At 44.1% G+C, this 27,685-nt stretch overlaps 1 protein-coding gene across 2 annotated transcripts in view; it reads right to left on the reverse strand.

The window, feature by feature from the left end:
* LOC126295256 (uncharacterized) overlaps positions 1–27,685 on the reverse strand; it is a 232,045-nt gene that overhangs the window by 101,747 nt on the left and 102,613 nt on the right. Inside the window, exon 10 of one of the 2 annotated variants that reach the window (XM_049987656.1) lies at positions 15,795–15,854. The exons of the other annotated variant lie outside the window; for it this stretch is intronic. Coding sequence (XP_049843613.1) covers positions 15,795–15,854 — 60 coding nt within the window. The remainder of the gene's footprint in view (positions 1–15,794; positions 15,855–27,685) is intronic. 2 annotated transcript variants of the gene reach the window in all.

Here is a 27,685-nt window from a genome sequence, read left to right on the forward strand (position 1 = left end):
CGATCTAAGAAACCTTAGCTGCTACAGACACTTTTCAGACCCAGACATTAAGACTGATACCGAATTTCAACATAGATTTTATTATCAATAATGACCAGGCAGGTATTTAAAAATTCATTTTGCTCTCTATTTTTACAATCCTCTGACAGAGTACTTCAATTTCGGTTGTTTTTCCTTTCCAGAATGTCAGTATCAGTTGGAGTACAAAATGATTCTGGCTGTCAAAGAGTGCAAAACTATTTTTGTCAAAAGACAAGACATGAATAAAGTGACACATACGTATACTGTTTATTTTGCTCTCACTCAGTCTGGAAACAGACTGTGTGTGTGGGTGTGTGTGTGTGTGAGTGTGCGTGTGTGTCTAGAGTTCAAAAAACAGTTAAATAATAGGAGTAAAATTATAAAATGTTGCAATAATGTCTTCCAAATCTGGGAAGCTAACACCATAACTGTATACCAGCTTTCTCAACCGGTGTTTGAAGTCCTAGAATGGTTTCTGTTAATTATTGGGTGGACAAACAAGGCCCAAATAATATGACAAAATTTTTCAGGATACGAGAAATCACCAAGATGTACAATTAAAGCAATACCTTTTAAATGTACTCCACCTGTCCAACCATGTGAAACCTATTATTATAGACAAGTGAAAAATCTGATAAAGTGTATACAAAACTGCACTTATATTATTGAAAATAAAAGAGAAATAAATTCTCATGAAGACTGTATAAAAATACAATCAATAGTTGTATAAAAAATAAATTGATAGTGCATCATCACCCGTGATCGCTAATTTTTAAGGAAATGATGTGATATGCCTGGTATGCTTCCAGGCTTTCTGATGAAAGAGAAGTTATCAGGAATGGCAATGAAGTATGTTTTTCAACAAATCTTTAAAAAAAGGGGGAGGGAGAGATAGAAAGATAGATAGATAGATAGATAGGTAGAGAGAGAGAGAGAGAGAGAGAGAAAAGAAGAAGAATAAGAAAAAGAAGAAAGAAAGAAGACACATTGTTCCTGTAAACAATTGTACTACAAAAATTGTGCAAGATGCCCGAATATTTTCTGTCTTCAACATTTTTTTGACAATTATCATTCCAGTGCTTACATATAAAACACAAAATTGACAAGTGAACATGATATTGTATATATAATTGAAATTCCACCCAGAATTTTGAGTCAGTGGTAATAAATTTACTTCCATTAAAAATGCATTTGAAACTATTCACCTTTCTAAAAAGAAAATATTGATTTGTGTAATTCACATTTTAAATAGCTGTGCCAGCCATTTCATCAACAAAATAAAATTACTTATGATTTAATTGATAATACTTTAGGTCATTAACATTATTTAACAAATACTAACAAAGAGATAGAGGGGCTGGCCAGTACTTACCTCAGCTCAGTACAGCCAATAGATTCACAAAACAGAACAGAAAATTTACATTCCTAGCTTTCGGAACTTTGTTTCTTCATCAGGGAAGAGAGAGGGGAAAAAAGGGAAGAAGGGAAAGTGGATTCAGTTACTCACAACCCAGATTATGAAGCAACAGGGAAAGGTAAACAAGGAGGGTAGCAAGTATGGAGGCTTGATTGTCAGAGGGAAGCCAGAGATATTCTACTGTTAAGTACTGTGCCAGATGTCATCTATAAACCTATACCAGGTGAGGGGAAGCAGCTGTTGGGTGTTCAGGAAAGCCTCCTCCATGCGGCCCATGTAGAGGTTGGCATAGGACGAAGCCATCCTGGTTCCCATGGCTGTTCCCCTGATTCATTTGTAGGTCTGGCCTTCAAAAGTGAAGTAATTATTGGTGAGGATGAAGTTGGTAAGTGCGATAAGGAACGAGGTTTTTGGAAGATCTTCAGGTGGGTGTCGGGAGACGTAGTGTTCGAGGGCAGAGAGACTGTGGGTATGTGGGATGTTTGTGTAGAGGGATGTAGCATCTATGGTGACAAGAAAGGTTACGGGTAAGAGGAGAGTGGGAATGGATTTGAGGCGTTCTAGGAAGTTGTTTGTGTCTTTGATGTAGGACGGCAGTCTGCGGGTGATAGGTTGGAGGTGTTGGTCTACCAGAGCTGAGATACGTTCTGTTGGGGCTTTGAAGCCTGCCACAACTGGACAGCCAAGCAGGGCCACATGTGAAACAACACTTCTCATTTATCAGCTGACACGCCTGCACTGCACAGTCTTTTACATCGGTACGACGACAACTAAATGGGCTGAGCGCACGAACGGGCACAGACGAACCGTCTGCCTAGGAGGTGTCCAGTAGCAAAGCGTGCCGTTCAGCATAATTCTAGGGACCTAGGAACCTGCTACACCGTACGTGCCATTTGGCTTCTCGCACCCGACATCAGTCCCTCGGAACTGCGGAGATGGGAACTTGCACTCCAACACATCCTTTCATCCCGCCATCCCCCTGGACTGAACCTATGTTAACCGACCTCATTCCCATTTACTCTTCAGACTTCTCCTTTTACCCTCTCCTCGTTAGCCATTCTTGAATCTGGCACAGTACTTACAGTAGAATATCTTTGGCTTCCCTCTGACAACTACGCTTCCAGCATTGCCACCCTCCCTGTTTACCTTTCCCTGTTGCTTCATAATCTGGGTTGTGAGTAACTGAATCCACTTTCCCTTCTCCCCTTTTTTGCTCTCTCTCCTCCCTGATGAAGAAACAAAGTTCCGAAAGCTAGGAATGTAAATTTTCTGTTCTGTTTTGTGAATCTATTGAATGTACTGAGCTGTGGTAAGTACTGGCCAGCCTGTCTATCTCTTTGTTAGTATTTGTTTCACATCTTAGTATGAGGTTTTCCATTAACTTTATTTAACAGTAGTTATAATTTTTAAAACAATTAAAAAACGAAAATGAAAGCATAGTGGCAGGCAGGCAGTTTAGCCGCATTACTCTCTGCCACACTACTGACTCAGCTACTTCACCAGTCTGCTGCCTTTCTACTTATGACCCGTACACGAGGTGTGTACAAGCAATGTTTAAAACTTTTGAGCCATTTTTTTTTTCAGATTTTCTGGATAGCACACTTTAACACACCTATGAGTGGAAACCCTTGAGGTATGCTACTAACCTGCAAAGTATCACGCTGAACTGAATTTCTGAGAACAGGTCTCCTTGTGAGATAAAATCACACTCGTTATCTTCCAGTCTCACCCACGACCAACTGCTCAATCACACAACACAGAAACTTCATCTGAATAGGCCTCAGAAGGACCAAAGGTACCAACCGACTGCCATGTCACCCCAGGCCGACACGAGTGAAATGTCAAGGGCCCGTCATCAGCACACTGCTCTCCCGGTCGTCGTCAGCTTTCGCCACCAGAGCCGCTACTTCCCAATCGAGTAGCTCCTCAGTTTGCCTCACAAGAGCCACGTGCAGCCCGCTCCCCGACAGCACTAGGCAGACCCGGGCTGTCACCCATCTGATCGCTAGCAAAACCTGACAGCGCTTAACTCTGGTGATCTGATGGGAACCGCTGTGACCACTGTGGAAAGGCCGGTGGCCGCAGCATGCAAAACAACATGAGAAATTGCAGGGCATTCAAAAAGTGTCAATTAAAACACAACGAAGACTAGAATCACAACAATCCGTCACTGCCAGGCCAATAACCAAAAAGAAAAAAAGAATGGACCAGTCATGCACCCCGCTAAAATATCAAAAATGTTACTCTCAAATTTTTGGGAACAAGTCAGATAATACACAAAATTTTAAAAGTTGTACCACATTCTTTACCTCTTAGCTAAAATGACAGCAAATCTGTCGCCAAATGAGCTGCTGCACTTTGGTCTCGAAATAAAACAGTCCAGTAAAATGTGTCACACTAATCAGTATGTTGCAAATACCACACGCTGGAGGCGGAAGGTGGGGGTAGGAGGAAGGTGGGGGGAGGCGGAAGGTGGGGGGAGGCGGAAGGAGGGAGAGGCGGAAGGAGGAGGAGGGCCGAAGGAGGGGGGCTGAAGGAGGGGGGCCAAAGGAGGGGGGCTGAAGGAGGGGGACTGAAGGAGGGGGGCTGAAGGAGGCGGAAGGTGGGGCGAATCGGAAGGTAGGGGGAGGCGGAAGGGGGGAGGTGAAGAGGGGGGAGGTGAAGAGGGGGGAGGTGAAGAGGGAGGAGGCAGAAGGGGAAGGCGAAGAAGGAGGAGGGGGAAATGGAAGATGGTGAAAGGGGGAGGGCGGAGGGTGAAAGGCGAGGTAGAGAGGGGGAAGGTGGAAATGGGTAGGGGGAAAGGGGTAGCAGGAAAGGGGGAGGTGTTGGGAAAGGGGGAGGGGAAGGGGGAGGGGTTGGGCTAGGGTGAGGGGTGGGGAAAGGGGGAGGGGTAAGTGGGAGGGGGAAGCTGGATAGGGGGAGGGGAAAGGGGGAGATGGGGAGGATTAGGGGGAGATGGGGAGGGGAAAGGGGGAGATGAGGAGGGGATAGGGGGAAGTGGGAAGGGAGAGGGAGGTGGGAAGGGAGAGGGAGGTGGGTGGGGAGTGGCAATGGAGGAGGGAGAGGGGGAGGGAGGAGGGAGAGGGGGGAGGGAGGAGTGAGAGGGGGAGGGAGGAGGGAGAGGGAGGGGAGAAGGATGAGGGTGGGGGAGGGCAGAGGGAGTGGGGATGTGGAGGGGGAGAGGTGGAGGGGGAGATGGAGGGCGGTGGAAGGGGGATGGAGGGGGGAGAGGGGGAGGAAATTAAATGTTGATTTTCAGAGATTTTAAAGGGCATTTTGGTTGTAAAGTAAGATTTTTTTAATATGGTTTTTCAATCTAGTAATAAAAAGCTAAAATATGTCTTTTTTAATTATTAAATTCTAAAGTGCATGTTTGTAGTCCGTAAAATACAGTAGGCTCCAGTGACTAGCACACAGGAAGGTTGACTGGCCCCCTCCTAACCAACACACGGCCATCAATGGGACCGAGGCAGAACCAGCTCCCATCAGAAAACAAACACACCTCCACCCTGCCATCCAATGAGCTCTCACTCGACACCACAGAAGTTGCAAAAGGCGGTGGTTTGAAATCAGTGGAATGCACATTACAGGGTGTGTGGCTCATAGCTGTGCTCGAAGAAACCAATTTGTAACCGTTCGTTGTGTTACTGTAGTGTCACCTGCTGCGCAAATTGTTGCCGCAGATGCAGTGCAATCGACCGCAGGCATACGCTGAACTCCATGGTCTCTCCTCTCTGTGGTGCTGAGTGGCCACCCCGAGTCCGGTCTTCTGGCGACCGCACACTCTCATACCTCTGCTGTCAGCACCGTGTACAGCGGCTGCAGCACTTTCTGCATTATCACAGAAGGAACGTGCAGCTTCTCCTAGCCCTATTATGAGGGTGGTTTTAAAAGTTCACGGAATCACCACGCGATGTCAGCACTACCACAGTGAGTTATCCACGTAATATTCATTGGACTGTTGCCTGTAAACAAGTGCCACGTCAGTTCGCTCGAAAGAGAGCTGTGGTGGCAACATGGCTCTCTCACTGTTACCACATAGTGAATTGTGAAGATGGAAAACATCGAGATTCCAGCAGTGATTGAGTACTTGGTAAAGAAAGATATGAAAGCAAAAGGACATTCATGTCAATATCCAGACTATGCTGGGGGACTCTGCTCCTTCAAATTCAACAGTTGCCAAGTGGGCAAATGAATTTAAATTTGGTCGAGAGGGCTCAGATGATGATCCACGTAGTCGTTGGCCAAGATGTGTCACTACTCCAGAAATCATTGCAAAAGTGCACAGAATGGTCACGGAGGATTTCCAGTTGAAAGTGCGTGAAATTGCTCATGCTTGCCAGGTGTCACCTGACGGTGTATATCACGTTTTATGGGCGGCCAACTCTTCATGCTGGATGAAAAATGCACGAGAATGGACGTATCGGAACAATGTTTAGCGTGTTTTAGGAGAAACGAACAAAATTTTTGGCGACAGTTTCTGACCACAGATGAAACTTGGGTGCACTATATACAACAGTCAACACAGTGGAAACATGCTCATGAAAGCATACACAATTCCTTCGGAGCGAAAGGTCACGGCATCAGTGCTCCGGGATGTGAAGGGGATTCTGTCTGTAGATTATCTCCCCAATGGGCAAACAGTTACTGGAGGATACTATGCTAACCTCCTGGACAATTTGCAACAAAGATATGTGAAAAAAGACCATGTTTAGCAAGGAAGAAAGTCATCTTCCATCAACACAGTGAGTGTCCACACACATGTGCCATTTCCATCGGAAAATTACACGAACTAAGTTGCGAATTGTTGCCACACCCCCATTATTCACACGATACGTCTCTGTCAGACTTCTGTCTCTTCCCAAAACTGAACGTTTTTCTCGGAGGATGAGGATTCACTTCAAATGAAAAATTGATACCCAGTGTGGACAACTGTTTTGGAGGTGTGAGGGAAACTCATTTCTGAGATGGCATTGTGCCACTGGAACATTGTTGGACCAAGTGTATTAATCTAAAAGGAGACTAAATTCAAAAATAAAAAAAGTGTCAGTGATGTAAGTACTTTTTTTCCCTATTCCATTCCGAGAATTCTTGTACATGACCTCATCCAAACTCAGTGACTCAACTTTGTGTCTTGCGTCACCCTCTCAGAATTTAATGACCTAACAACAGGAATCCAACTGAGCTGCTAGAAAATACACCACTGGCCATTCAAATTGCTACACCAGGAAGAAATACAGGTGATAAACAGGTATTCATTGGAGAACTATATTATACTAGAACTGATATGTGATTACATTTTCATGCAATTTGGGTGCATAGATCCTGGGAAATCAGTACCCAGAATAACCACCTCTGGCCGTAATAACGGCCTCGATACGCCTGGGCATTGAGTCAAACAGAGCTCGGATGGCTTGTACAGGTACAGCTGCCCGTGCAGCTTCAACACAATACTACAGTTCATCGAGAGTAGTGACTGGCGTATTGTGAAAAGCCAGTTGCTCGGCCACTATTGACCAGACGTTTTCAGTTGGTGTTCGAACATTTTCTGTATCCAGAAAGGCCTGTACAGGACCTGCCACGTGTGGTCATGCATTATCCTGCTGAAATGTAGGGTTTCACAGGAATCGAATGAAGGATAGAGCCACGGGTCGTAACACATCTGAAATGTAACGACTACTGTTCAAAGTGCCGTCAATGCGAACAAGAGAAGACCGATACGTTTAACTAATGGCACCCCATACCATCCCACTGGTTGGTACACCAGTACGGTGATGATGGATACACGCTTCCAACGTGCATTCACCGCGATGTCACCAAACACGGATACGACAAGCATGATGTTGTAAACAGAAGCTGGATTTGTCCGAAAAAACGACGTTTTGCCATTCGTGCACCCAGGTTTGTCGTCGAGTACTCCATTGCAGGCGCTCCTGTCTGTGATGCAGCGTCAAGGGTAACCGCAGCCACGGTCTCCGAGCTGATAGTCCGTACTGCTGCAAACGTCGTCGAACTGTTCGTGCAGATGGTTGTTGTCTCGCAAACGTCATCTGTTGAGTCAGGGATCGAGATGTGGCTCTACGATCCGTTACAGCCGTGCGGATAAGATGCCTGTCATCTCGACTGCTAGTGATACAAGGCCGTTGGGATCCAGCATGCCGTTCCGTATTACCCTCCTGAACACACAGATTCCATATTCTGCTAACAGTCATTGGATCTCGGCCGACGCGAGCAGCAATGTCGCGATACGATAAAGCGCAATCGCGATAGGCTACAATCTGACCTTTATCAAAGTCGGAAACATGATGGTACGCATTTCTCCTCCTTACATGAGGCATCACAACAACGTTTCACCAGGCAACGCCCGTCAACTGCTGTTTGTGTATCAAAAATCGGTTGGAAACTTTCCTCATGTCAACACGTTGTAGGTGTCGCCACTGGCGCCAACCTTGTGTGAATGCTCTGAAAAGCTAATCATTTGCATATCACGGCATTTTCTTCCTGTCGGTCAAATTTTGCATCTGTAGCAAGTCATCTTCGTGGTGTAGCAATTTTAATGGCCAGTAATGTATCATCCACTGCCCTCATGTGAAACACAAGCGAAATATTTTTGCAACATCAACTTCATTGGAATAATATCCAACAATGTCTTAGGAAACAGGAATTCAATGATTCTACCTGAAGAATGCAAGTGTCTGGCAACCTCCTACCCCCCTCCTCCCACCCAACCCAATCCCACATATGATTCTTTGCATGTAATGATGTTATAAAATGAGGTGACAAGAGTTACTGGATAGCTCCTAATACCATTTCAGACCACGTTTTGCCCAGTGTTGTGTAGCAACTCAAACTGAGCCATGCTGCCGGTGCAGGATTTTGTGCACGAACTTATCTCTCAATTATGTGCCATAAATGTTTGATGGGATTCGTGTCAGGCAATCTGTGTGGCCAAATCACTAGCACGAACTGTATAAAATGTTCTTCAAATGAATCATCAACAACTGTGGTCGAGTAACATGAAGGGGAACGTCTAATCCGCAAATGGCTTCCAATGGTCACCGAGTAGCAGCACCTAACCATATCCAGTCAGTGACCGGTTCAGTTGGACCAGATGACCCTGTCCATTTCATGTAAACACATCCCACACCATTATGGAGCGAACACCAGCTTGCACAGTGCCTTGTTGACAACTTGTGTCCACAGCTTCGTGTGGCCTATGTCGCAATCTAACCTTACTGTCACTTCTTGTTGTTGTTGTTGTGGTCTTCAGTCCTGAGACTGGTTTGATGCAGCTCTCCATGCTACTCTATCCTGTGCAAGCTTCTTCATCTCCCAGTACTTACTGCAACCTACATTCTTCTGAATCTGCTTAGTGTATTCATCTCTTGATCTCCCTCTACTATTTTTACCCTCTACACTGTCCTCCAATACTAAATTAGTAATCCCTTGATGCCTCAGAACATGTCCTACCAACCAATCCCTTCTTCTAGTCAAGTTGTGCCACAAACTCCTCTTCTCCCCAATCCTATTCAATACCTCCTCATTAGTTATGTGATCTACCCATCTAATCTTCAGCATTCTTCTGTAGCACCACATTTCGAAAGCTTCTATTCTCTTCTTGTCTAAAGTATTTATCGTCCATGTTTCATTTCCATACATGGCTACACTCCATACAAATACTTTCAGAAACAACTTCCTGACACTTAAATCTATACTAAATGTTAACAAATTTCTCTTCTTCAGAAACGCTTTCCTTTCCATTGCCAGTCTGCATTTTATATCGTGTCTACTTCAACCATCATCAGTTATTTTGCTCCCGAAATAGCAAAACTTCTTTAATAGTTTAAGCATCTCATTTACTAATCTAATTCCCGCACCATCGCTCGATTTAATTTGACTATATTCCATTATCCTCGTTTTGCTTTTGTTGATGTCCATCTTATACCCTCCTTTCAAGACACTGTCCATTCTGTTCAACTGCTCTTCCAATGCAGTTCTTAGCAGCTAAAATCAGGACTTGTCTCACCGAGCCACAGTTTTCCAGCTGTCTAGAGTCCAATCGATATGATCACAAGCCCGGGAGGTGCACTGCAGGCGATGTCGTGCTGTCAGCAAAGGCACTCTCACCTGTCGTCTGCTGCCACAGCCTATTAGCGCTAAATTTTGTCACACCACTCTAATGGATAAAGTCGCCAACATCCCACATTTGTTGCAGTTATTTCATGCGGCACTGCTCATTTGTTAACACTAAGAACACTACGCGAATGTCTCTGCTCTCTGTAGTTAAGTGAAGATTGCTGGTCACTGTGTTGTCCACGGAGAGAGGTAATGCCTGACATTTGGTATTTTTGGCACATTTCTGATACTGTGGGTGTCAGAATACTCCATTCTCTAATGATTTCCAAAATGGAACGTCCCTGCGTCTCTGACTACCATTCTGCATTCACAATCGTGTCCGACACCTTTTCACATGAATCACCTGAGTGCAAATGACAGGTGTGGCAACGCAGTCCCCTTTTATACCTTGCGTATGTGATGCTACTGCCATCTGGGTATGTGTGCTTATCGCTGTCCCATGAAGTTTATCAGCCCAGCATATTTCAGTATGTAGCGGCACTTTGAATTTCACCGCACTACACTCGTTCCCTCAGATAGAAATTATGCCATCGCAGCTGTACGGGCACTCGACGGCAGAAAAAATATTTACAAGAAAATTAAGGTACAAAAGTTTTAACTCATTTTTTTTTCTACCCGCTATTGTCTCTTGAGAGCGAAAGCTTAACTTCACTTATTCGCTAGTCTCGGTATGATTCAGACGAAAAAACTTATTCGTTAGTCTCGGTCTGATTAAGACATAAAAACTTATTGATGTGCAGACATATAGTATTGTGGAAGCTTGTATGAAATTTGGAGGATGGAAGCAGCAGTAAAATACATTGCATTCAATATCAATATGGTATTCATTCGTAGACATTAGTAATTCCTGGTCGATGAAATTTACTGCAAGATTTTGGAGTAGCTATGACTTTTTCATGCAGAAATGAAGCAGGAGATTCTTGGAGAACAAGACCTGAACGCCACACAAGAGAAGACATATTAACACGGTAATGAATGTACTCTTATCTATGCCAAATCCCCTCTTAATCACATTTTGTTATTCTGTGTTCTTTTTCAAATATTTTTTGTTGTGGAAATTGGTTTGACTTTTGCTCAGAAATGCCACAAGGACCACCCCAACAATATCGTTACTGAATCATGAAGTCCGATAGCTTTTCTGTAAGACGAAGTTCGATTTGCATTTCATTCTTTCCCTTTTTCATGGTCATTAACGATTTTAAAACCCCATTTTTATTCACCATTTCTTCCCACATTTTCAACCTGTTTTCTTTTCTTTCTTCTCTTTTTTCTTTTTTATTAATCACTACAACAGTTTTTGCGTGGTTTTTTTAGTATCTTTGCAGTCAAATAGTTTTGGAAGTGTCTCTAGACTCGCTCACCTTCAGTGTTTAAGCACTGTTGTCCGAAGTAATACAGCTTGAACAGATAGAGAAAAGAGCTTGAACACAGCATACCAGGTGTAGAAGTGTAAAACCAGAATTTGGTAGCAATAATTACAAGTCTGTATTTTGAAACAGAGAAACGATACATTGTTCACAATAATCTCCATTGTTATTTATACGTTTCTTCCACTTCTCTGGCAGGCTACGAATGCCATGCCAAAAAAACAGTTCTTCTTTTGAAGCAAACCAGTCAGTGAGCCATTTTCGTACATTTTCATATGAACTGAAGTGTCAATCAGTGAGAGCGTGTCCCACTGATGCAAACAGATGATAATTGGATGGAGCTAAGTCTGGAGAATAACCCGCAAGCCCTAATATTTCCTAACTGAACACCTCAATCGTTTCCATGATCCATTTCACTGTGTGTGATGGTGCCTTATCAGGGATCAATACAACTGTGTTGCCTTTTTCCATTTTCCAGTTGTTTTTCACGTAATGCTTGATTTAATCAATAATTTGCTGTCGGTAGTGATCAGTGTTAACAGTTTCACCAGCTCACACTAGATGACAACCTTCTGATCCCACCACACACGGAGCGTTGTCTTCTTTCTAAAGCGATTTGGTCTTGCAATGGATGTCTACGATTTGCTTGGATTCACCCACGACTTACGATGCTCAGGATTCTCAAAGTATATCCATTTCTTGTCACCTGGCACTATTTGATGGAGAAACAACTTCCTTTTGTATGTGGTGAGCAGAATTTCAAATGTGGTCTTTTGATTTTGCTATCTTTTATTCAGTTCATGTCGATCCCATTTTCCCACATTCTGCATCTTTCCCAAAGCTTTCATCCAAAGAGAAATGGCTTTCTGCACCACATTCAATTGTTCCATGAGTTCCTGGTGAGTTGGAGTATCGTCTTCACCCAATGAGGCCTGCAATTCTTTGCCTTCAAAGTTTGTTGGTGGTTTCCTGCGTTCATTGTTTCTCACATCAAAATCACCACTTCTGAATTTCTTGAACCGTTCTAAACACTGTTTTCCCAAGAGCATGTTCACTGAAAGCTTCAACAAGCATCCGATGCAATTCTGCAGCAGTTTCCTTCAAAATGTAATAGAAAACCAATGCTGTTTGCGAATCTTAGTACACAGGCACAAAACTCGAGTTCGAAACAGATACCAATGTATGGAACTTGGGTTACTGTGTGCAGACATTCATCGTCAGCCGTTACAGGCAGCAAATGGCATTGCAGATGCAGTCTCATGGGCCCTACACTATGGCTAGCACAATGTATAGGGAAATTCCAGTTTGATATTTCTATATCTGGAATACAGTCAGAAGATGTGTGTTACTGCTGCTATTTATGGCGCGAATCTGTTTTGGCAGCAAAGGACTGTCATTGGAAAATCCGGTTTTTCCTTCTTTATTAACAATACAGTTCATATGAAATCTTTCATAAACTGACACATTACAAAACCTTATTTTACCTGCTTATATGTATGTATGTAGACACACACACACACACACACACACACACACACACACACACACACACACACTAGCGTACCCGACAGACATTGTCCTGCATGATATTTCAAATGATTAGGATATTTCAAGCGATTAGGATATTAGACAAAGTATGAAATGAAACACAAATAATATAATAATTTCATTATTCTTTATTTGAAAATAGCATCAATTTTTCTATAATCAATTCATTATAATTAATAATGTTGGTCTAATTTTATCTTAATGTGAGTTGATAAACAACATATTCAGTCAATTCCTGAGGAGTATAAATGAATAAACTTGATGGCTTTCCAACACGAGAACATGCCACATACAATTGGCCATGTGAAAAGACCGTATTTTCTAGATCCAACCCACAAATTGACATTGTTTGACCTTGTGCCTTATTAATAGTCATGGCAAATGCCAAGCGAGTTGGAAATTGCAGACGTCTGAATGGAATGGGCGAGTCTGAAGGGATCATTGGGATTTGTGGCAGGAGAACAACTTTACCTTCAAATTTGCCGTTCAAAATTGTAGCTTCAAGAACATTGCCCATAATTTTTTTCATGACTAATCTTGTACTGTTGCATAGCTTAGGTGCATTTAAATTCCGAAGCAAAACGATAGCTGCCAATTTTTAATCGCAAGTTATGTGGTGGCATTCCTGGTAAATCCAGCGAATTCAAAAATTCAACAGGCTAGTTGACTGCTTCGTCAGGATCGGTAACTGTGTCGATCAATTTGAACAATATCTCATTGCCGGGCAATTACTTGTATTTTTTGCGACTAAAATAGCTTGTTCATGACGCCACGCATGATTAATATAATGTTTGTTGTGTTGCTCTTGACTTTCATTATCACATCTGATTGCAGCCTGGTTTCTATTGTCATTGTCTGTCAACTGATCATCTCCCGATCTAATCGTATTTAACCGACAGTTCTGGACTAATTGTGAATTCTGAGTCCGTCGACCAATATTTCCTCCTCGTCCATGAAGAGGAAGGAGAGCGTTTCTGAAGAAGAGAAATTTGTTAACATCGAGTATAGATTTAAGTGTCAGGAAGTCATTTCTGAAAGTATTTGTATGGAGTGTAGCCATGTATGGAAGTGAAACATGGACGATAAATACACTCATTCTCATAAATTAAGAATAATGCTGACACATGGTGAAACAACGCTCTGGTGGGCGGTTTGCGGGTTTAAATCACCTCAGGGTATGTCCATGTGGTGCATTTGACCTGTGGTCGTTGCACGGTGGCACTGGCAGCAGTCCACATACGCAGAGGTGTGTTGGTGCATGACAGATTACGGTGCAGCGAGTAAGTGTGCAGGCATTTTCAGACGTGCTTATGGTGACTGTGTGTTGAAAATGGCTCAAAGAACATACTGATGACGTTATGAGGGGTAGAATACTAGGGCGCCTGGAGGCTGGTCAAACACAGCAGGTCGTAGCACGGGCCCTCCGTGTGCCACAAAGTGCGGTCTCAAGATTATGGCAACAATTCCAGCAGACAGGAAACGTGTCCAGGCGCTACAGTATGGACGTCCACAGTGCACAACACCACAAGAAGACCGATATCTCACCATCAGTGCCCGCAGACGGCCACGGAGTACTTCAGGTAGCCTCGCTCGGGACCTTACCACAGCCACTGGAACAGCTATCTCCAGACACTCAGTCTACAGACGACTGAACAGACACGGTTTATTCACCCAGAGACCTGCAAGATGCATTCCACTGACCTCTGGCCACAGGAGAGCCCATAAAGCCTGGTGTCAAGAACACAGTACATGATCACTGGAACATTGGTCCCAGGTTATGTTCACAGACGAGTCCAGGTATAATCTGAACAGTGATTCTCGCCACAGTTTTTATCTGGCGTGAACCTGGGAACCAGATACTGACCCCTTAATGTCCTTGAAAGGGATGTGTACGGAGGTCGTGGTTTGATGGTGTGCGTTGGGATTATGATTGGTGCACGTACACCCCTGTGTGTCTTTGACAGAGGAACTGTAACAGGTCAGGTATATCGGGACATCATTTTGCACCAGTATGTCCACCTTTTCAGTGGTTCAATGGGTCGCACCTCCCTCCTGACAGATGATAACGCCCGGCCCCACCAAGCTACCATCGTGGAGGAGTACACTGAAACTAACAATATCAGGTGAATGGAGTGGCCTGCCTGTTCTCCAGGCCTAAGCCCCCGAGCATGTCTGGGATGCTCTCAGTTGACGTATCGCTGCACGTCTTCAAACCCCTATGACACTTCAGGAGCTCCGACAGGAACTGGTGCAAGAATGGGAGGCTATACCCCAACAGCTGCTCGACCACCTGATCCAGAGTATGCCAATTCATTGTGAGGCCTGAGTACATGGGCACGGTGATCATATCCTATATTGATGTCGGGGTACATACACAGAAAACAATGGCGTTTTGCAGCACATTTTTCGGGACGGTTTTCTCAACTTATCACAAATACCGTGGACTTACAGATCTGTGTCATGTGTGTTCCCTATGTGCCTATGCTATTAGTGCCAATTTTATGTAGTGCCACGTTGTGTGGCACCACATTCTGTAAATGTGCTTAATTTATGAGCATGAGTGTAGCTTAGACAAGAAAAGAATAGAAGCTTTCGAAATGTAGTGCTAAAGAAGAATGCTGAAGATTAGATGGGTCGATCACCTAACTGATGAGAAGGTATTGAATAGAATTGGGGAGAAGAGGAATCTGTGGCACAACTTGACTAAAAGAAGGGATCGTTTGGTAGGACACGTTCTGAGGAATCAAGGGATCACAAATTTAGCATTGGAGAGCAGCGTGGAGGGTAAAAATCATAGAGGGAGACCAAGAGATGAGTACACTAAGCAGATTCAGAAGGATATAGGCTGCAGTAGGTACTGGGAGATGAAGAAGCTTGCACAGAATAGAGTAGCATGGAGAGATGCATCAAACCAGAGTCTGGACTGAAGATCATAACAACAGAGACAATACCGCAGCACTATGCATCCGTCAACAGCCACTTACATACTAACCCAGAATAATATTACTGCACTTGGGCTCACACTGCCGTCATTAGAAACATGTGGTGGCGTTAACGGTGAATGAGTACAGTGGTGAGTAAGGAAAAGGTATCGCAGAGTGAAAGATTTGTGCATATTCTATCAAGTGTTTCTGTGTGTCCTCACAAAATGTCGCAATAAAAAGTCACTATAAGCAACTGAAGGACCCACACCCCCAAGTGCAGTAATACTGTGGTAAACTAACCGCTCAGAACTAAGTGACAGCCAATGTCATTAGTGAGACCAGCAATGAAACATCAGAACTTGACACGTAGCAGCTACGTACCTCTTCCTTAATGATCTGCGGATCACAAATGGAAACTTGATCATGAGCAAGTGCTTCAGTCTGTAACAGACCAATGAAAAAAATTAAACAAAATTAATTTTAACCACTGTGATTCTGCATGTAATTTTATATATATATATATATATATATATATATATATATATATATATATATATATAAAGACAGGTGTACACTCGCACACACACACATATCCATCCGCACATACACAGACACAAGCAGACATATTTAAAGGCAAAGAGTAAGGGCAGAGATGTCAGTCGAGGCGGAAGTACAGAGGCAAAGAAGTTGTTGAAAGACAGGTGAGGTATGAGCGGCGGCAACTTGAAATTAGCGGAGGTTGAGGCCTGGCGGATATCGAAAAGAGAGGATATACTGAAGGGCGAGTTCCCATCTCCGGAGTTCGGATAGGTTGGTGTTGGTGGGAAGTATCCAGATAACTCGGACGGTGTAACACTGTGCCAAGATGTATTTCATTACATTATGACCACTCTCTAACAATAAAGAATATACAAAACAATTCAGCTGCGCAGACTGGATGACGAATCCACAAAGTTGGTACACACACACACACACACACACACACACACACACACACACACACACACACACACAATATTTCTGCTCTTATCACAAATTTTGTGTGTGTGTGTCTCTGTGCGCGCGTGCACAACATTGCAAAATTCTACCAATACTGAGCTACTGAAGTATTATTTAAAAGATTACTGCAGCCTGAAGAACAGAAGCTGTAAAATTAGCTGTTTATTTTTGGATTCAAGTACTTGCATGTACAATTCATGCAGAATCATATTCAAACTTTAATCTGTGCACTTACTTTTTTTTTAAGTATGAAAACATGTCTGATAGGTGCTTGTACTTCTACAGAAAGAAGTATGAAACGGAAAACTTCAATTCAGATCACTGTTAAAATTACAATCAGAAAGAAAGGATGGTCAGGTGAGAGGTTTATTTTGTGCTGCCAGTTACATCGCACTAAGATACAAGAAGAATGTTTACACGTTACAGCCTAGTACTGCTGCTATAATAAATCGCTTATTAAATACATTCAACATACGCAAAATACACTGCCTAACAGACAAAATTATATACCCTGAAGGGGATGAGCAAACTAAATGAAACTTCACTGGTTGAACAAGCATTTGGTATTATTCCTAAACTGAGTGAAATTTACAAAGAACTTGGTTGTATGAGCCCACATTCGCAGTGACGTTGCGCCCCCTGTCGCCCGGATGCATTAACCGTTTTGGTTGGGCAGTGAGCAATGAAACCACAGTCTCCTCTCCAGAGGCGAGCTACTTCACAACTGTTTAACTGGAACCCGGATACTGGCAGCGGGACAGACTTTGACGTCCAAGCTGGTCCCATTTATGTCAGAAAGGCCACAGTTCATAGTAATAGACTGAAAGTCATTAAGAAAAACAGAAGTAATATCTGGAATTCCACAAGGAAGTGTTACAGGCCCTCTATTGTTCCTGACCTTTATTAACAACGTAGGAGACAATCTCAATATCCGTCTTAGAGTGTTTGCAGATGATGCTGTCGTTTACCCTCTTGCAAAGTCATCAGATGACCAAACAAATTGCAAAATGATTTAGATAAGATATCTGATACTAAAAAAAATTCACTGAATGTCGATTATGCGATAAGTGACACAAATCTGATGGCTGTAAAATCACCTAAATACTTAAGGATTACAATTAAAAATAACATAAATTCGAACGATCACATAGATAATGTTGTGGGAAGAGCAAACCAAAGACTGCGATTCATTGGCAGAACACTTGGAAGGTGCTACAGGTCTACCAAAGAGACTGCTCGCACCACTCTTGTCCGCCCTATTCTGTAGTACTGCTGTGCGGTGTGGGATCCGTATCAGGCGGGACTGACGGATGACATCGAAAAAGTACAAAGAAGGGCAGCTCGTTTTGTACTATTGCGAAACAGAGGACATGATACGTTAATTGCAGTGACAATCATTAAAACAGCAGCATTTTTTGTTGTGATGGGATCTTCTCGTGAAATTTCAATCACCAGTTTTCTTCTCCGATTGTGAAAACATTCTGTTGGCATCGACCTACATAGGGAGAAATGATCATGACGATAAAATAAGCGAAATCACGGCTTGCACAGAAAAATTTAAGTGATGGTTTTTCTCGTGCGCCGCTCGAGGGTGGAATGGTAGAGAGACAGCTTGAAGGTGGTTGATTGAACCCTCTGCCAGGAACTTTTTTGTGAATAGCAGAGTACTCACGTAGATGTAGATGTATCTATTGGGAACAGATCTGGTGATCCTGCCGGCCACAGCAATATGTGAATTTCAAACATGTCCATTATAATTATCCGGGCTGTTATGCCGTGGTCAGTTGATGAATTCTATGTCGATTACCAACGTTTCGTCCCCGTCTGCAGGAGACATCTTCAAGCAAAAGTCAGTAGCGAGCCACTGGATGTGTTGGACCTTCCATCGAGCTACCGACCCCCTTGAAGATGTCTCCTGCAGACGGGGACGAAACGTTGGGAATCGACATAGAATTCATCAACCGACCACGGCATAACAGCCCGGATAATTATAATGGACATGATATTTCTGGCCATGAAAGCCTACATTTTAGTATCAAATTCACAGAGTCACTTCATAGAGACATGTGCCATACGTATGTGAGCACTGTCCTACAAGAGGTAACACACGAGGACGCACGATGTGTGTAACGTACTGCTGGCTCCCCTGATCGTGACACGAGAAGTACCACAGCTGCACCTGTCCAAAGATTAGGATCTCCCCCCCAGACTGCTAACATACACGTTGACAGTCGTCATCGGGGGTGTTGTTGGGAACCCAATTCATCACTGAGCACAGTGCAACACTATTCATTAGCAGTCCACACTTCCCAGTTAGGACACAACTCCAAATGCAGCCGTTGATGTTGTCGTGTTAGTCTGGGGGAAGGTGCTGCTAGCCTGCATCCAATGGTGGATGGACGTGAGACAATGTTGCAGGGAGTTCATTACTTTTCCTCGGACAGCATGTAAGCGTACTGTCATATCGACGGTTTAGTCATGGAGTGTCTTTGCGGGCAGCCACGTCTCTCGAGTCGAGTGCAGGACACTGAATTGTTATGTTGTGTAGCGTGTAGATCTGCATGTAAGAGGCACTGTTAGTGTGAAAGTTGAAAAGTGTTGCTACAAGTGTTATTACAGTAAAGTGATAAAATAAGTAAATGATTCAGAGGAAAGTGTGTCAAGAAGTAATTTAAAAATGAGCAGTGCTGCCAATAACGTATTTGTGTATCCTCTCGTTGCGTGTCGTACCGTACGGTATCAATCATCTGCGCCGTGTTTGGTCTCCGAGAATGAACTAATGTGAACCGGTAATACTATTTACCACAAAAGAGAGCATTTAAGTGTCAGTGTCTTGTAGTGAGCGTGAGAACGTGCGTCCGATCATCGCGTTTCGCACCGTCAACAATCAACCACGCCGCGACGGCCACGCGCACGCTCGTACAACTGAGAACTGTGAATTGTAAATTTAACTTTGTGAACAGTGTTAAAATTTATTTTTAGTGTCAAGGAGGACTGGTACCAAATACTTGTGTATGTGTGACAAGCATAAGAACTTTCGTGCGATCATTCGGCTTCTGCATCGTCGACAGTCACCCGCGCCGTGTTAGTTACGCGTACGCTCGGCTGAGTGATATTGTGAACTGGTAATCATCCATTACTTGCGATAAACACTTATGAATCAGAATGTAAACAGTGTAACCTGCGTCTTCCTTTAATCGTCTCAGAATATAGCTGTGTTTTAACGTTGAGAGGCTCCCCTGAACCCGCTTGCATAGTTCGATAAATAATTTCTTTCAAGCCAGCATCACTGTGCAGCAGGACCCAATTCGCTTTATTTGTTCATGAGACCCAGAAAATATTACATACAGGCTCCCAGGTAAATGCTATTTTCCTCGACTTCCGGAAGGCATTCAATACAGATCCGCACTGTCACCTGATAAACAAAGTAAAAGCCTACGGAATATCAGACCAGCTGCGTGGCTGGATTGATGAGTTTTTAGCAAACTGAACACAGCATGTTGTTGTCAATGAACAGACGTCTACAGACATTAAAGTAACCTCTGGCGTGCCACAGGGGATTGTTATGGGACCTTTGCTTTTCACAATATATATAAATGACCTAGTAGATAGTGTCGGAAGTTCCGTGCGGGTTTTCGTAGATGATGCTGTAGTATACAGAGAAGTTGCAGCGAAATGCAGGAAGATCTGCAATTGGTGCAGGGAGTGGCAACTGACCCTTCACATAAACAAATATAATGTATTGTAAATACATAGAATGAAGGATCCTTTATTGTATTATTATGATAGCAGAACAAACACTGGTAGCAGTTACTTCTGTAAAATATCTGGGAGTATGAGTGCGGAACGATTTCAAGTGGAATTATCATATATAATTAATTGTTGGTAAGGCGGGTACCAGGTTGAGATTCATTGGGAGAGTCCTTAGAAAATGTAGTCCATCAACAAAGGAGGTCGATTACAAAACACTCGTTCGACCTATACTCGAGTATTGCTCATCAGTGTGGGATCCGTACCAGGTCGGGCTGACAGAGGAGATAGAGAAGATCCAAAGAAGAGCGGCGCGTTTCATCACAGGGTTATTTGGTAAGCGTGATAGCGTTACGGAGATGTTTAGCAAACTTGAATGGCAGACTGTGCAAGAGAGGCGCTCTGCATCGCGGTGCAGCTCGCTGTCCAGGTTTCGAGGCGGTGCGTTTCTGGATGAGGTATTGAATATATCGCTTCTCCCTACTTATACCTCCTGAGGAGATCATGAATGTAAAATTAGAGAGATTTGAGCGCGCATGGAGGCTTTCCGGCAGTTGTTCTTCTCGCGAACCGTCCACGACTGGAACAGGAAAGGGAGGTAATGACAGTGGCACGTAAAGTGCCCTTCACCACACACTGTTGGGTGGCTTGCGGAGTATAAATGTAGATGTAGATGTAGACTGCTGCGGGATTACCAGGTACGTGGTGTGGACAGGTCGCACGGTCCAGAAGTGAAAACAGTTTAAAGTTACCACCCCACCCAATTGTACCCCCAGGCGTGTTACAGGAAGGCACAAGAGCGAAAGCATTAAGACATCTTTGGCACACAATACAGCCACGGTTGACTGTAACTTTAACTGCAAGGATGTGTAGTGTGTGTCCTTTTGGACGCATCTGAAAAAACAGACACTGTGTAGAATATGCAGCTAGGATACATTATATGCAAACTGAATGTGGAGGAAGGAAAGGAAAAAAACAGAACTATCGACGTCAGCTGCATCCGACTTTATGCGGGATCAGCGGCACTGAGTAAAAATGTGTGCCGGACTGGGATCTGAACCCGGGATCCCATGCTCGGGCAGATTAGATTAGATTAGTTTTTCATTCCATAGATACGTGCCGAGGAGATCGTCGTGGATGTGGAACATGTCAATTTACTTAATTTTTTTTCTTTTTTTTTTTAAAGCTGAAATACGAATAGTATGAATATATACAATACATCATTTGTTTCTATTAAAAAATTTGTCAGTGGCATAGAAGGAGTTGGCCACTAGTAAGTCTTTCAGGCTCCTTTTAAACTGATCTTTATTTGTAACTAAATTTTTTATGTTTGCTGGCAAACTATTGAAGATGAGTGTTCCTGAGTAGTGGACCCCTTTTTGAACTGAAGTAAGTGCTTTTAAGTTCCTGGTATTGTATGTATGAACTGAGCTGTTTGCTGGAAAAAGAGATATATTACTTACCTCAAATTTCATTAAGGAGTAAATATACTGAGAGGCAGTAGTTAGTATACCCAGTTCTTTAAAGAGGTTTCTACAGGACGTCCGTGAATTTACTCCACAAATAATACATATTACATGCTTTTGGACTCTGAAAACTTTCGTTTGACTTGAAGAGTTACTCCAAAATATTATGCCATATGACATTATGGGATGAAAGTAGGCAAAGTATGCAAGCTTTTTCATTTTTATCTCGCCTATGTCTGCTAACACTCGAATTGCAAATACAGATTTGTTAGGGCGTTCCTGCAGTTCTGTGGTGTGCTCCTGCCAACTGAATTTATTATCAAGTTGTAATCCCAGGAATTTAAGACTGCCAACGTTTTCTATCTGCTCTTCTTCGTACTTTATGCATATGGCGGGTGGAAACCTCTCACAGGTTCTGAATTGCATGTAGTGAGTCTTTTTGAAGTTTAATGTCAGTGAGTTGGCTTTAAACCATTTATTAATATCCATGAAAATATCATTAGCAGATCTTTCTAGGACTACATTCGACATACTACTTATTGCAATACTTGTGTCATCTGCACACAAAACGAACTCTGATTCTGGCAATGTAACTGATGAGAGATCATTAATGTACACAAGACAAAGCAATAGCCATAAGATGGATCCTTGTGGGACACCACATGTAATTTCTTCACAGTCGCATTAAAATCACTGCGTCACCCTCGTGCGGACCATCTCGCTACGCCCCTGAGCCAACCCACAGTCCCACCTGGTGCCACTTACCTGCAGTCCCGTACATGCCAGACCCCAACTCCCCACTCGACACTTTGAGAGTCCCGCAAGAGGCCGAAAGTAGTCGTGCATCCACACTGAAGACTGCGGACTCATTGCTCGACGAGCCGAATCAATTATAACGAATCCTCAATCTTCAGTGTGGATGCACAGGTACTGGCCGGCCAAATGGAGACCCACAATGAGGTCCCTGTCAAACTCTGCCACGTATCGGTGACACCATCTCACACAAAAACACCCCGTCTCCCTGCCCTTCATGGCGATCACACAACATCTGACACAGTACTCGTCCCTTATATATCCTACCGGGCCCACACGTGAGCAACACTAATGCATTTTGGTGGCCATTCTACATGTCACACAGAATTGCAACTTTAATAATTTACATACAAGAAGATTATGTGTAATTCGATGAAGTTACATTGACATCCGACCATGTCTTCTCAGTGCTTCACTTATTCTGTATGGCAGTGTCATTCTGTGTATATGGGGGAAGCACACTATGTGATCAAAAGTATCTGGACACCTAGCTGTAAATCACTTACAAGTTTGTGGCGCCCTCTGTCAATAATGTTGGAATTCAGTGTGGTGTTGGCCCACCCTTAGCCTTGATGCCAGTTTCCACTCTCGCAAACATACATTCAATCAGCTGCTGGAAGGTTTCTTGGGGAATGGCAGCCCATTCTTCACGGAGTGCTGCACTGAGGAGAGGTATCGATGTCGGTCGGTGAGGCCTGGCACGAAGTCGGCGTTCCAAAACTTCCCAAAGGTCTTCTACACGGTTCAGGTCAGGACTCTGTGCAGGCCAGTCTATTACAGAGATGTTGTTGTCGTGTAACCATTCCGCCACAGACCGTGCATTATGAACAGGTGCTCGATCGTGTTGAAAGATGCAATCGCCATCCCCGAATCGCTCTTCAACAGTGGGAAGCAAGGAGGTGCTTAAAACATCAGTGCAGGCCTGTTCTGTGATAGTGCCATGCAAAAAAAAGAAGGGTTGTAAACCCCATCCATGAACACGACCACACCATAACACCACCGCCTCCGAATTTTACTGTTGGCACTACACACGCTGGCAGACGACATTCACCGGGCATTCGCCATACCCACACCCTGACATTGGATAGGATAGATGTCTGCCTGTTACACATTACGACCCTCTTCAAATGTCGGCAGTCTCTCTCAGTCAACAGACGAGGCCGGCCTGTACGTTTTTGTGCTGTACATGTCCCTTCATGTTTCCACTACACTATCACATCGGAAACAGTGGACCTAGGGATGTTTTGCAGCATGGAAATCTCATGTACAGACATATGACAGAAGTGACACCTAATCACCTGACCACATTCAAAGTCCATGAGTTTAGCGGAGCTCCCCATTCTGCTCTCTCATGACGTCTAGTGACTACTGAGATTGCTGATATGGAGAACCTGGCAGTAGGTGGCAGCACAATGCACCTAATATGAAAAATGTAAGTTTTTGGGGCTGTGCGGATACTTTTGATCACATAATGTATATAAGGAAGAACCTGCATTTATACTGAATGACTTTCGGTATTAGAAAGCCTTTTCCAGAAATATTTTTCTGGATATGGAACGCAGACACTAAACAGTATGGAGAAACAGAGAATAGAAACTTATGATGATGATGTTGTTGTTGTTGTTCTTGCTGTTGGTGGTGGTGGCGGCAGCGGCAGTGGTATATACACTCCTGGAAATTGAAATAAGAACACCGTGAATTCATTGTCCCAGGAAGGGGAAACTTTATTGACACATTCCTGGGGTCAGATACATCACATGATCACACTGACAGAACCACAGGCACATAGACACAGGCAACAGAGCATGCACAATGTCGGCACTAGTACAGTGTATATCCACCTTTCGCAGCAATGCAGGCTGCTATTCTCCCATGGAGACGATCGTAGAGATGCTGGATGTAGTCCTGTGGAACGGCTTGCCATGCCATTTCCACCTGGCGCCTCAGTTGGACCAGCGTTCGTGCTGGACGTGCAGACCGCGTGAGTCGACGCTTCATCCAGTCCCAAACATGCTCAATGGGGGACAGATCCGGAGATCTTGCTGGCCAGGGTAGTTGACGTACACCTTCTAGAGCATGTTGGGTGGCACGGGATACATGCGGACGTGCATTGTCCTGTTGGAACAGCAAGTTCCCTTGCCGGTCTAGGAATGGTAGAAATTTGGTTGGGTTGGGGTTGGTTTGGGGAAAGAGACCAGACTGTGAGGTCATCGGGTTATGGAAGGACGGGGAAGGAAGTCGGCCGTGTCCTTTCAAAGGAACCATCCCGGCATTTGCCTGGAGTGATTCAAGGAAATCACAGAAAACCTGAATGAGGATGGCCGGACGCGGGATTGAACTGTCGTCCTCCCGAATGCGAGGCCAGTGTGATAACCACTACGCCACCTCGCTCGGTTTATATTTGGTGTTGAGGTGCTACGGCAGCACGACCAGCACGAGTGCCTCTGGTAACATCACGACATCGCCTGCAGCGCCTCACCCGGGCTCTTGACCGTATCCGTTGGACCCTAGATGACTGGCAAACCGTGGCCTGGTTAAATAAGTCCGAATTTCAGTCGGGAAGAGCTGTCGGTAGGGTTCGAGTGTGGTGCATACCCCACAAAAGCCACGGGCCCAAGTTGTCGACACGGGACTGTGCGAGCGGGTGGTGGCTCTGTTATGGTGAGGGGTGTGTTTACAAGGAATGCACTGGGTCATCTACATCTACATCTACATCTACTTCTACATACTAACTCCACAAGCCACCTGATGATGTGTGGCGAACGGTACCTTGAGTACCTCTATCGGTTCTCCCTTCCATTCCAGTCTCATATTGTTCATGGAAAGTAAGATTGTCGGTATGCCTCTGTGTGGCATCTAATCTCTCTGATTTTATCCTCACGGTCTCTTCTTCCTCACTGAAGGTATGTTCTCGAAACTTCAACAAAAGCCCGTACCGAGCTACTGAGCGTCTCTCCTGCAGAGTTTTCCACTGGAGTTTATCTATCATCTCCGTAATGCTTTCGCGATTACTAAATGATCCTGTAACGAAGCGCGCTGCTGTCTTTTGGATCTTCTCTATCTCTTCTATCAACCCTATCTGGTACGGATCCCACACTGCTGAGCAGTATTCAAGCAGTGGGAGAACAAGCGTACTGTAACCTACTTGCTTTGTTTTCAGATTGCATTTCCTTAGGATTCTTCCAACGAATCTCAGTCTGGCATCTGCTTTACTGACGATTAATTTTATATAGTCGTTCCTCTGGTCCAACTGAACTGATCACTGACAGGAAATGGTTACCTGTAGCTACATGGAGGCTATTTGGACCCATTCGTGGACTGCCATCATCCCAAACAATGATGGACTTTTTATGAATGACAATGCACCATATCACCAGGTGACAATGGTTTGTCATCTCTTTGAAGAACATTCTGAACAATTCGAGCCAACAATACAGCCACCCCGACTGCCCAATATCTGACATAATTGAGGTGTCAGTTCGTGCACTGGCAACACTTTACAGGCAGTACAGCTCAATATTTCTGCAAGGAACTTGCAAAGACTTGTGGAGACCGTGGCATGTCGAGTTGCTGCACTATGCTTGGTAATATTAGGAGGCATCACGTGACATCTCGCTTCAGTGTATATAGGGTGCTGAACAGTAACATCAATGCCTCTACTGAACTAATCTGGAGACAAATGCTGTTGTTACACTACTGGCCATTAAAATTGCTACACCAAGGAGAAATGCAGATTATAAACGGCTATTCATTGGACAAATATGTTATACTAGAACAGACATGTTATTACATTTTCATGCAGTTTGGGTGCATAGATCCAGAGAAATCAGTACCCAGAACAACCACCTCTGGCCGTAATAACGGCCTCGATAAGTCAAACAGAGCTCGGGTGGCATGTACAGGTACAGCTGCCCGTGCAGCTTCAACACGATGGCACAGATCATCGAGAGTAGTGACTGATGTATTGTGAGGAGCCAGTTGCTCGGCCACCATTGACCAGACGTTTTCAGTTGGTGAGAGATCTAGAGAATGTGCTGGCCAGGGCAGCAGTCGAAGATTTTCTGTATCCAGAAAGGTCCGTACAGGACCTGCAACAGGCGGTCGTGCATTATCCTGCTGAAATGTAGGGTTTGACAGGGATCAAATGAAGGGGAGAGCCACAGGTCGTAACACATCTGAAACGTAACGTCCACTGTTCAAAGTACCGTCAATGCGGACAAGAGGCGACCGAGACGTGTAACTGATGGCACCCCATACCATCACGCCAAGTGACATGCCAGTAGGGTGATGACGAATACACGCTTCCAATGTGCGTTCACCGTGATGTCGCCAAACACACGTGCGACCATTGTGATGCTGTAAACAGAACCTGGATTCATTCGAAAAAATGACGTATTGCCATTCGTGCATCCATGTTCATCGTCGACTACACCACCGCAGGCGCTCCCATCTGTGATGCAGCGTTAAGGGTAACCGCAGCCAATGTCTCCGAGCTGTTAGTCCGTGCTGCTGCAAACGTCATCAAAATGTTTGTGCAGATGGTTGTCGTCTTGCAAACACCCCCATCTGTTGACTCAGGGATCGAGATGTGGCTGCACAATCCGTTACAGCCTGTCATTTCAACTGCTAGTGATAAGAGGCCATTGGGATCCAGCAGGGCTTTCCGTATTGCCCTCCTGAACCCACCAATTCCATATTCTGCTAACAGTCATCGGATCTCGACCGACGCGAGCAGCAATGTCACGATACGATAAACCGTAATTGTGATAGGCTACAATCCGACCTTTATCAAAGTCGGAAATGTGATGGTACGCATTTCTCCTCCTTACACGAGGCATCACAACAACGTTTCACCAGGCAACGCTGGTCAACTGCTGTTAATGTATGAGAAATCGGTTGGAAACTTTCCTCGTGTCAGCACGTTGTAGGTGTCGCCACTGGCGCCAACCTTGTGTGAATGCTCTGAAAAGCTAATCATTTGCATATCACAGCATCTTCTTCCTGTCGGTTAAATTTCACGTCTGTAGCATGTCATCTTCGTGGTGTAGCAATTTTAATGGCCAGTAGTGTATTATCTGTTTTAAATTACACCCAGAAGACAAAATATTAGCTGTAATTCTTGGCCACTCTACTGCACTCTCTCTCACTGCATGCACAGTTTCACACAGAGCACCAAGAAATGGACACTTTAAGTCACTTTATCGATCAAATACACAGATTACGGCTACACAGCAACTAAAATAA

Source organism: Schistocerca gregaria, chromosome 11 (assembly GCF_023897955.1).
Source record: "Schistocerca gregaria isolate iqSchGreg1 chromosome 11, iqSchGreg1.2, whole genome shotgun sequence".
Classification (NCBI taxonomy): domain Eukaryota; kingdom Metazoa; phylum Arthropoda; class Insecta; order Orthoptera; family Acrididae; genus Schistocerca; species Schistocerca gregaria.